The sequence below is a fragment of the Megascapheus bottae genome, chromosome 29 (assembly GCF_031878675.1).
Source record: "Megascapheus bottae isolate mThoBot1 chromosome 29, mThoBot2.hap1, whole genome shotgun sequence".
NCBI classification, from domain to species: domain Eukaryota; kingdom Metazoa; phylum Chordata; class Mammalia; order Rodentia; family Geomyidae; genus Megascapheus; species Megascapheus bottae.
This window is the reverse complement of record NC_143537.1, coordinates 10,645,781-10,657,018: the sequence shown is the minus strand read 5'-3', so window position 1 is coordinate 10,657,018 and position 11,238 is coordinate 10,645,781. Positions and strand designations below refer to the sequence as shown.

The 11,238-nt window shown below is 40.5% G+C and overlaps 1 protein-coding gene across 1 annotated transcript; it reads left to right on the top strand.

Annotated features, from left to right (window-relative positions):
- Positions 1 to 311: 311 nt before the first annotated feature.
- On the top strand, positions 312 to 7,800 carry LOC150044724 (uncharacterized). The gene is made up of 4 exons (XM_090320916.1): positions 312 to 1,017; positions 3,352 to 3,478; positions 4,144 to 4,233; positions 5,450 to 7,800. Exons 1-4 carry the CDS (start codon positions 1,003 to 1,005, stop codon positions 7,441 to 7,443), a joined length of 2,226 nt encoding a protein of 741 aa, XP_090177042.1. The 5' UTR covers positions 312 to 1,002; the 3' UTR covers positions 7,444 to 7,800.
- The last annotated feature ends 3,438 nt before the right edge of the window (positions 7,801 to 11,238 follow it).

Here is an 11,238-nt window from a genome sequence, read left to right as displayed (position 1 = left end):
ATCTAGGCCTGTGTTTGCGCCATCTTTACTGATGTCTCTTTGGCCAAAGCTTGTTAAATAGCAAATTGTGAGTCATTGCATAGGGTGGTCTGCATATCTGGATACTCGTAAATGTGCCGTTTGACCACCTTTGCAGCAACATTATAACACAAGACATATGTACTGTATACATTTTCCCTGAAGAACTTTGGGTGCAAAATAGCTTACCTGGAACTGACAAAAACAAAGACAGGAAGGAAGGAAGGAAGGAAGGAAGGAAGGAAGGAAGGAAGGAAGGAAGGAAGGAAGGAAGGAAGGAAGGAAGGAGGAAAGAGAGAAAAAGAGAAGGAAAGAAAAGAAAGGAAGATAGATTGAAAGAGAAAGAAAAGGAAAAGCAAAATATGTAGTATGTCATTTTCTTTTGCTTTTTCTTCCTTCTTTTTTTTTTTTTTTTTATCATGGGGCTTGAACTCTGGCCTGGGTGCTGTCCCTGAGCTCTTCAGCTCAAGGTTACCATACTACCCAGGGAGCTACTGCCTCACTTCCCATTTTCAAGTGAATTACTGGAGGTAAGAATCTCGTGTTCGGGGCCGGGAGTTTGGCCTAGTGGTTAAAGTGCTTGCCTAGCATGCATGAAGACCCGGGTTTGATTCCTCGGTACCACATACATAGAAAAAAAAGCCAGAAGTGGTGCCGAGGCTCAAGTGGTAGAGCTCTAGCCTTGAGAAAGTCCAAGGACAGTGCTCAGGCCCTGAGCTCAAGCCCAGGAATGGCAAAAAAAAAAAAAAAAAAAAAAGAATCTCATGTTCTTCACTGCCCGGGCTGGCTTCAAACCTCCATTCTTATATATCAGCCTCCTGAATAGCTGGGATTTCAGGCTGGAGGGTGCCCAGCCCATGTATAATGTTTTGAGCAGGAAAATCTGGAGCAAAAATCACACAGGCTCTTCTTTGACTACTTCATTTGCCTTCTCTCCCAGCTATACTTCCAGAATCTTGTGGTCATTGTCAACAGGAAGAAAGAATGAAAGCATCTCTGGTGAGTTGTTCTTTCTTTATTGATTTTTGCCATCCTGGGTTTTGAAGTGAGGGCCTGAGCACTGTCCTTGAACTTCCTGAAGGCTAGCACTGTACCACTTGAGTCATAACACTACTTTTGCCTTTTTGTGTGTATTTGGTAGGTAGACACTCTTCCTGCCCTCCTCTTTTTCTCCTTTCCTTTTCTCCAGTTTCTTCTCTCCACTCCTTTCTGTCCCTCTTCTTCATTCTTTTCCCTGTCCCTTTGTTCCCCTTGATCTCTTCCATTTGTTTTTCTTTTTCACCTTCTGTCTGAGAATAGGACTTGCTTTGCTTCCACAATTATTGTCTAACTTAGAAACATGTGATACACCTACCTCAGATAAATAGATCAGATTTTATAAGGACCAAATGAATCAGTAGCTACTTCTTTTTTTTTTTATAGTTTGGGTAATGTATAGAGGGGTTATAGTTACATTCATCAGGTAGTGGGTGCATTACTTCTTGAACCTTGATGGCCCTTCTCCTGTTTTTGTCCCCTTTTTCCTCCCCCTACTCCGTTCCTCATTAATTAGTTCTTTTTTACATTTTTTATTTTGTTTGTGGGTCATTAGACTTGAAATGGGCCTGGGTGCTGTCCCTGAGCTCTTCAGCTCAAGACTACTACCCTACTCCTTGGGCTAGGCATTGTCCCTGTATTCTTTACCTCAAGGCTCCTTCCCTACCCCTTGAGCCACAGCCCCATTTCCCATTTTCTATTGATTAATTGGAGATAAGAGGCTCAGGTTCTTTAATGCCTGGGCTGGCTTTGAACTGATTGTCAGATCTCAGCCTCCTGAGTAGCTAGGATTACAATTGTGAGTCACTGCGCTGGCTTTTATTACCTACTTCTTGAGTATAGTTACTCCCTGTAACATCCCCTCGACTTTCATTAGCTACTTCTTGAGTATAGTTATTCCCTCAATCATCCCCCTGACACTGTACATTTTGCAGATCCACTAAAGTGATATATAATCCACAAGGTGTGTCCTGAATGTGTTCTGATTGTTTATGAGAGCTTTTTTTTTTTTTTTTGCCAGTTGAGGGGCTTGAAATTAGGGCCTGGGCACTGTCCTTGAACGCTTTTTGCTCAAGGCTAGCGATCTGCCACTTGAGTCACAACGCCAGTTTTTTCTATGTATGTGATATTGAGGAATTGAACCCAGGTCTTCGTGCGTGCTAAGCGAACATTCTACCACTAGGCTACACTCCTGACCCTTTGAGGGTATTTTTTTATTTGCTACATCTGGGGCTTGAACTCAGGGCTTGAGCACTGTCCTTGTTTTTTTTTTGTTGTTTTTTTTTCCCCTCAAGGCTAGAGCTCTGCCAATTGAGCCAGAGCTCCACTTTCAGCATTTTTTCCTGGATGTGAGGTACTGAGGAATCAAACCAGGGTCTTCTGTATGGCAAGCGTTCTACCACTAGGCCAAAGTTCTGCCCATAAAAGGGTAGATACTTTTTCTGTTGATCCTGGGATTTGAACTTAGAGCCTGGGCTCTGTCCCTGAGCTCTTCAGCTCAAGGCTACCAACTTACCCATTGAGCCATACTACCACTTCGGCAGTAGGTTTTTGGTTTTTTTTGGGGGGGGGGAGGGGGGTCATGTGGTTTGAACTCAGTGCCTGGACATTGTCCTTGAGCTCTTCAGCTCCAGAGTACTGCCCTACACTTGAGCCACAGCCCCACTTCCCATTTTCAAATTAATAATTGGAGGGGCCGGGAGTTTGGCCTAGTGGTGGAGTGCTTGCCTAGCATGCATGAAGACCAGGGTTCGATTCCTCTGTACCACATACATAGCAAAAAGCCGGAAGTGGTGCTGAGACTCAAGTGGTAGAGTGCTAGCCTTGAGAAAATCCAAGGACAGTGCTCAAGCCCTGAGCCCAAGCCCAGGACTGGCCAAAAAAAAAAAAATTAATAATTGGAGATAAGTGTCTCATGCTTTGTAGGCTTTGTAGTACCTGGGCTGGCCTTGAACTGATCCTCAGATCTTAGCCTCCTGAGTAGCTAGGATTACAGGCATGAGCCTCCATGCCCAGCTTGAGAGTATGCTTTAATAGATCTGAATAGACTTTTTACTGAGGCAGAGTGTGAAAATACCAGAAAAATTATTCATTATATATTATATTATATATATTATATTAGTATTATAGTGGCATATATTTCTACTTTGATGGTTAGTTCTCCCATTAAATAAGTAACATAGCAAGACCCAAACATTTCATATTGAGATAGAAACAGATGGAGAAGACTGAAATTCCACAGTTGGTGTTTCATAACTCAGGGATAATTAATTTATAGGAATAAATTTTCCCTCACAGAAGCTGTTGTCATTTGATGATGTAGCTGTGAATTTCAGCTGGGAGGAATGGAAAGACCTGGACATTGCTCAGAGGACCCTGTATAGAGATGTAATGCTGGAGACCTACAGCAACCTGGTGTTCTTGGGTAAGCAAAAGTCACATTAACTTTCAAGTTTACATGCTTTATTTTTTAGTAGATACATGAATATTTGTTGTTTATGTGTAAGATTCCATTCCATGTGAAAGTGTGATTTCTTTCGAAGATAATCTTCAATTAGATTATGAAACTCTAAAGGAAGTCAAAAGAACATTTTGATAAATCTATGTGTCACTAACAGACTTTCTTCACAAAGTTGAGGTAATTATTGTGGGTGGATATTCACTACAGAATAGAATATATATCACTATTGTAAGAATGATTTGGAAACCATTAATTTCAAGTATGTATTTATAATCCAAATTTGATACCTGGTACAGGGGTTTATACCTGTAATCCTAGCTATTCAAGAGGTTGAAATCTGAGGATTTTAGTTTGTAATCAGCAAGGATAGAAAGTCCCCATGAGATGCTTATCTCCAATTACCCACTCAAAAAGTAGAAGTGAAACTGGAACTCAAACTGATAGAATGTTAGGGTTGAGGAAATTGCTGGTCAGGTTGAGGTCACAAAACTAGCAAAATAAATTCAAAGCTGGGAGAAAGTCAACCTTGTGAGAAATGAGAAATGGGTTTTAAAAGCAACTTTGTCTGAGATTTTGCAATACTGATAACCCAGCATAATCAGTGGTTCTCCACTGTTTCTTATAAACAGGGCATTGTGTTTATAAACCTGAATTGATTGTCAAGCTGGAGCAAGATGAAGAACCATGGGTAGAAGAAACTTCAGAGAAGAATTTCATAGGTGAGCTAAGTGTCTTGCACAGTGGTTTCTGTTAGATCCAGAGTTCAGGTTCAGTTAGTAGCTTCAACTTGTGGTATATTCAGCAATAATATTACTTTTCCTGAGTCCTATGTGTGGCAGAGAACTAGGTGATATTTTGTCTAAAAGACTGGACCATAAAGAATTCGTATGGAGACATCCTAAATTCTGTGTGGCAATAAAGTTAAAATTAGCAATTCTATTTCTCTTTGTGGAAATTACTCTGAAACAAAAGAAGAAAATTAAAAGTGTAGAAAGAGATTCTTTTTTTTTTTTTTTGAAACTAGGTTTATCCAAGTTGATGAAATAAGTACTCCAGGATGTTATTCTCTCATAAGTAAAGTATCTTCTTGGTAGTAGGCAGAGATTGTGATCTAAAACCAAAAGTTTTAGTCCAGACAAGATGATTAATTAGGTGGTCAGCTGGAGTATATCATCTTCCATGGATCTGACTGGAATGACAGAAAAGGAATTTTGAGGAGGTTTGGTCTAAAATTAAAAGAAATCCATTTTGAAATTCCCTAAGATTTTTAGTGAGTAGTTAGAACTGAAGAGATGTAGCTATAAATCCTTACACTCAAGAACCATTCCTGATGAGGTGAAAAGCAAAGGAATGTCTAAACCACTCTAATGGTCTCTGCATATACCTCACCTAATGGTTGAGAAGAAAAGCATCTAGATATACATAAATTATTACAAGAAAATAAAAGAAAGCAAAGCAGGCCTAGAGTTTAGTCAAGTGGTAGAGTGCTTGCATAGCATGCAGGAAGACCTAGGTTCAGCTCCTTGGTACCACATTCAAAGAAAAAGCTAGAAGTGGTGCTGTGGCTCAAGTAGTAGAGCTCTAGCCTAGAGAATGCCAAAGACTGTGCTCAGGCCCTGCCAAAAAAATAAATAAATGAAACAAACAGCTATTCTCCAATGGTGAGTAAAACAACAAATGAGCAAAACTGAGTAAAAAGGAGATATAAAAAAGAAGAAAAAACTGAATTACAGAAGAACATTATTTTCCATGGTGAAATATCAGTATTATCTCCTTAATTAATATATTGTGGAGAAAATCATCCATTTCTCATATCAGTTCCCATTTTGACACTTCACAATCTATTACTCTTCAGATGGGAGAAAGTATCTTTAACTTTACAGAACCTTTGTATCTCATTTATATTTTTATATTTTTTTCTGTGACTTGTTTTAGATGTCCAGGAAATGGAAGATGTGATTAAGACATTTCTGGAAAGTCCACATGAAAACGTTTGTGAAGTAGCAGTCACAGATTGTAACACCATTGAGGAACGAGTAAGATTAGTAAGAAGTTTTCATTGGAGCTCCAAACATAAACCAGAGCTAATTAGGAATAATGCAAACTCCTTAGAGATGAGAACCGAGGAGTTCATTGAGTGTCAGAATGTGCTTCTCTATAGTAAGCCAGATGAGATGCATGCTGCATACAGGCCTGTGGATGAAGAATCTGCCAGATCTTCAAAGCATTATAGTCAAAAGTGTTATATGCCAATTAAGCTGCAGTTTTTTCAGTATGGTGGAGAAGGGAAGGTATTAAACCCAGAGACTAAATTCTTGAGACCTAATTGGATTTGTATGGCAAAGTCCTGTGAGAGCCATGAAAAATGTAGAGAAGAGTATGATAAATCTGCTGTCCTTGTCCAAGAAATATTTCAGGGAGGGACAAACCCTTCTGAATGTACTATATGTGGAAAAACATACAACTTCAAACCTGCAGTCACTACACATCAGAAGAAGTACACCGGACAGAATTCTCGTACATGTACTAAATGTGAGCAATCATTCAGTAAGGAAGGACACTTTACAAGACCTCAGAGCACATATCCCAAGAAGTTCATCGAGTATAGCAAATGTGCAAAATCTGTCTCTCAGAAGTCAGACTCGACTTTTCAACCTCAGATGCCCACAGAAGAGAAAGTCTGTGACTATGAGGCATGTAGGAAAAATTCCAGTCAGAAGGTTGCTCTCAGTACCCATCAGAGAATACAAAAGGGAGAGAATCCTCATGAGTGTGACAACTGTGGGAAGTTTTTCAGACAGAAGTCATACCTTGCTTTTCATCAAAGAACACACACAGGAGAGAATCCTTATATGAATGTAACGAAAGTGGGATGTCTTTTCACCCAGAAGAAAGACCTTTGTGTTCATCAAAGAACACACACAGGAGAGAAACCTTATGAATGTAACAAATGTGGCAAGTCTTTCAGGAAAAAGTCCACCCTTCATGTTCATCGGAGAACACCCACAGGAGAGAGATCTTATGAATGTAACCAATGTGGAAAGTCTTTCACAGAAAAGTTACACTTTCAGGCTCATCAGAGAACACAAACAGCAGAGAAACTTTATGAATGTAACAAATGTGGAAAGTCTTTCAGGCAAATGTCAAGCTTACATGTACATCAAAGAACACACACAGGAGAGAAACCTTATGAATGTGACAGATGTGGAAAGTCTTTCAAGCAAAAGTCAAGCTTTAATGTTCATCAGAGAACACACACAGGAGAGAAACCTTATGAATGTAACCAATGTGGAAAATGTTTCAGGCATAAGTCAACCATTAATGTTCATCAGAGAACGCACACAGGAGAGAAACCTTATGAATGTAACATTTGTGGAAAGTCTTTCACTCAGAAACCAAAACTTACTGACCATGAGAGAACACACACAGGAGAGAAACCTTATGAATGTAACAAGTGTGGAAAGTCTTTTGCCCAAAAATCAAACCTTCAAGGTCATCAAAGAACACACACAGGAGAGAAACCTTATGAATGTAACATTTGTGGAAAGTCTTTTACTAAGAAATCAAAACTTATTGTCCATCAGAGAGCACACACAGGAGAGAAACCTTACGAATGTAACAAATGTGGCAAGTGTTTCATGGATAAGTCAAGCTTCAACATTCATATGAGAACACACACAGGAGAGAAACCTTATGACTGTAACAAATGTGGAAAGTGTTTCGTGGATAAGTCAAGCTTCAACGTTCATATGAGAACACACACAGGAGAGAAACCTTATAAATGTAACATTTGTGGAAAGTCTTACGGGAGAAAGTCATACCTTCATGTTCATCAAAGAAAACACGCAGGAGAGACACCTTATGAATATAACATTTGTGGAAAGTCTTTTTCTGGGAAGTCAGACCTTACTGTCATTTGTGAGGATTGAACTCTTGGACTGGGTGTTGAATGAGCTTGTCAATTCAAGATTATCGTCCTATGACTTGAGCCATGCAACACTTCCTTCTGGTTTTCTGGTGATTAAGGGATGACTGTCACAGACTTCAGCTGTCCAGCTGCTGCTGCTGCTGCGGTGGCTCACGCTTGTAATTCTAACTACTCAGGTGGCTGAGATCTGAGGATCAAGGCTCAAAGCCAGCCAGCACACAAAGGGACCTGAGCCTCTTTCTCCTATTAACCTCTAGAAAACAGGAAATGGGGCTTGGCTCAAGGGTAGGGTAGTAACCTTCAGCTGAAGAGCTCAGAGACAGTGCCCAAGCCCCATGACCAACAACGAAAAAAATTACACTATACACCAGCATTCATGCAATTATTATGGGCAAGAAACAATTTTTTAGGGGGCGTAATTGTGGGGCTTTGAACTCGGCCTGGGCACGGTCCCTGAGATCTCCAGCTCAAGGCTCCTGCTGTACTTCCGGGTCTCAGTGTTGTCCCTGAACTCTTTAGCTCAAAGCTATCGCCCTACCCTTGGTGTCACAGTGCTTCTTCCCAGCTTTTATTGGCTAAGTGGAGAGATGAGATTCATGTTTTTTACTGTTGGGCTGGCTTTGAACTGCAGTCTTCCCATTTGAGCCTCCTGAATAGCTAGGATGACAGGCATGACCCACCATGCCTGGTTCACAAAACAATTTTTTTATTCTCTGTGCGACATGGTGCTTGAACTCTAGTCCTGGGCATTGTCCCTGAGCTCTTCTGCTCAGGGCTACCGCCTTACCCCTTTAGTCACACCCCATTTCTTCTTTTCTAGAGATCAATTGGAGATAAAAGTCTCACGGTCTGGGTCTGGGCCGGGCGTTTGGCCTAGTGGTAGAGTGCTTGCCTAGCACGCACGAAGAATCGGGTTTGATTCTCAGTACCACAGACATAGAAAAATGCCAGAAATGGTGCTCTAACCTTGAGAAAAAGAAAGCATGGGAAGTGCTCAGGCCCTGAGTCTTTAGTGCCCAGGCTGGCTTTGAACCTCAATTGTCAGATCTCAGCCTCCTGAGTATCTAGGATTACAGATGTGAGCCACCAGTGCCCAGCTGGGGAAATTTTTCATTGTGTCCTTTCTTCAGTGATGATGAGTAGCTGAGATTATAGGCATGAGGCACTGCGCTCGCCTACAAAACAATTTAATGTAAACAAATCATTACTTGTTAACCACTGCGCCTCTTCCAGCAAGATGTCATTCCTGGATCTAGTGTAATATGTTGGACAGTTTGTTCTTGTTGCTGTGAGGAATGCCTACCTGTGAGGTCGAGATTGTCATCAAGAAAGCCAGAATATTTTGGCAGAAAACTTCATCTGTGGCCACCCAACTGTGGGGCCCCTGAACTAGAGCCAATCAAGGTTCTGGGGAAATTCTTTTTTTTCCTCAGTTGTGGGACTTGAACTCTGAGCTTGGAGTCTTGGGATCAAAGCTACCTCCCGATCCCTTGAGCCACAGAAACCCTTCTGGTTTTCTAGTGGTTAGAGATAAGAGTCTTTTGGACTTCTCAAGTCTTAGCCTTCTGAGCATCTAGAGTTACAGGTGTGAGCCACCAGTGCCCAGCTGGGGAAATTTTTCACTGTGTCCTTTCATCAGTAATGATTCTAGGATAGAGTGTACTAGATTGCAAAGAAAACTCTTAACAATGTTAAGCCATGCTCTTCCGTATTTAATGTGTGTTTTTTTATTTTATTTTTTATTTTTTGCCAGTCCTGGGCTTGAGCTCAGGGCGTGAGCTCTGTCCTTGGACTTTCTCAAGGCTAGAGCTCTACTACTTGAGCCTCAGCACCACTTTCGGCTTTTTTCTATGTATGTGGTACTGAGGAATCAAACCCGGGTCTTCGTGCATGCTAGGCAAGCACTCTACCACTAGGCCAAACTCCCGGCCCTAATGTGTGTAAATTTTAATTCATACAATCACATAAGTAAACATTCATTTACAACATAAAATCCTTCACATTAAAAATGATTTTTGTCTACATAATAATTGTCTACTGTGCAAATTCAGCAGTGCTTGGCTTAGTTACACTTTTGGTCTTTGTTATCTTTTATTTTTCCATATCCATTTTAGAATTTATTTTCTGTTTCTGTGAGGAATGCCACATTCATGGGCATTGCATTGAATCTGTACTTTGGCTTTTAAGAGGATGGCTATGTTCATGGTAATTCACCCACTCTGTGACATGAGGGCTTTCCATCTTCTGGTGACTTTCTTCAAGGTTCTGTGTTTCTTTTTATTTATTTATTTATTTATTTATTTATTTATTTTTGGTTTGGGGGCTTGAACTCAGGACTTGTGCATTGACTCCCTGAGTCTCCTTGTGCTTAAGACTAGCACTCTACCACTTGAGCCACAGCCACAAATATTTCTGGTATTCATGTGGTGAATTGGATATAAGAGTCTCAAATGGACGTTTCCTCCTGGGCTGTCTGCAAACCACAATTCTCCTATGTCAGACTCCTGAGTAGCTAGGATGACAGGAGTGAGCCACTGTCACCCAGCTAGGGTTCTTATTTGTGTATAACACTTACAAGACTTTTTAAAAATTTTTCCTTAAAATATGTCAAGGTATGTTGTATGGACCACAATGGGTCTGTTCTGATGAATGCTTCATGTCACCTGAAGGTGAGACACCACTCAAATTCTCTTACTGTTGAAGGAAATAATGTGCAAATACTAGTTAAGCTTGGTTGGTACATTATCTATTAATTTCAGAGTGCTCCAGTGACAACCAGGCTGCTAACTTAAAATAAGAAAAATGAGTGATCTCACAGTTCAGAAGGTCATGGGAATTAAGCTCTGGGCCTAGGCGCTGTCCCTGAGAGCTTCAGTCACAGCCCTGTGTCACAGCCCCACTTTATATTTTCTAGATTAATTGCAGATAAAAGTCTTATGTTCTGTTCTGTTCTTTAGTGCCCAGGCTGATTTGAACTGTGATCCTCAGATCTCAGCTTCCTGAGTAGGTAGGATTATAGGCATGAGCCACCAAGCCTGGCAAATTCGTCTGTTTTCTTTGATAGTAGATAATTAATAAATTATTGAGTATAACTTTCAAGAAGAAAATGTAATAATGCTGGTATTTAATAACATTGACAATTGGCAAAATATTAACAATGCAACAATTATTAATATCAATAGTAATTGATCAATTGAATATTAATGAATATATATGGAATACTTTGGCATTCTTGTAATAAAAAATAAACACCTTTTATGTATTCATAAAACGGCAATACTTGCTTCTCAGTCTGTCACATCCAGTTCGTAAAAGAACACAGGGACTAGAGGATGGGTGTATATACTTCTCCAGTGAACCTGCAATCATCTGCAATGATTCCATAGCATTCACTATAGAGGTTCTGTTATTGTACATTTCCTCCTCTCTCTCTTGCCCTCTCTCTGTGTCTTTCTCCCTCTCTCCCCCTCCCTCTCCCTCTCTTTCTCTCCCTTTCCCCCTCTCTTTTTCTCTCTCCTGCCAGTCCTGGGGTAGAACTCAAGGCCTGGGCACTGTCCTTGAGGATTCTCAAGGGTTGTGCCCTACCACATGTGCCACAGGGCCACTTCTGGCTTTTTCTATGTATGTGGTACCAAAAAATCGAACCCAGAGCTTCATGCATACTAAGCAAGCACTCTATCATTAGGCCACACTCCCAGTCCCTTTATCATATATTTTTTAAGTGTCATGTAACACAGCTATTTAGTTCTAATCTAGTCTTCCTTATTTTTTTTTTCTCATAGTCTCTCAGGAACCC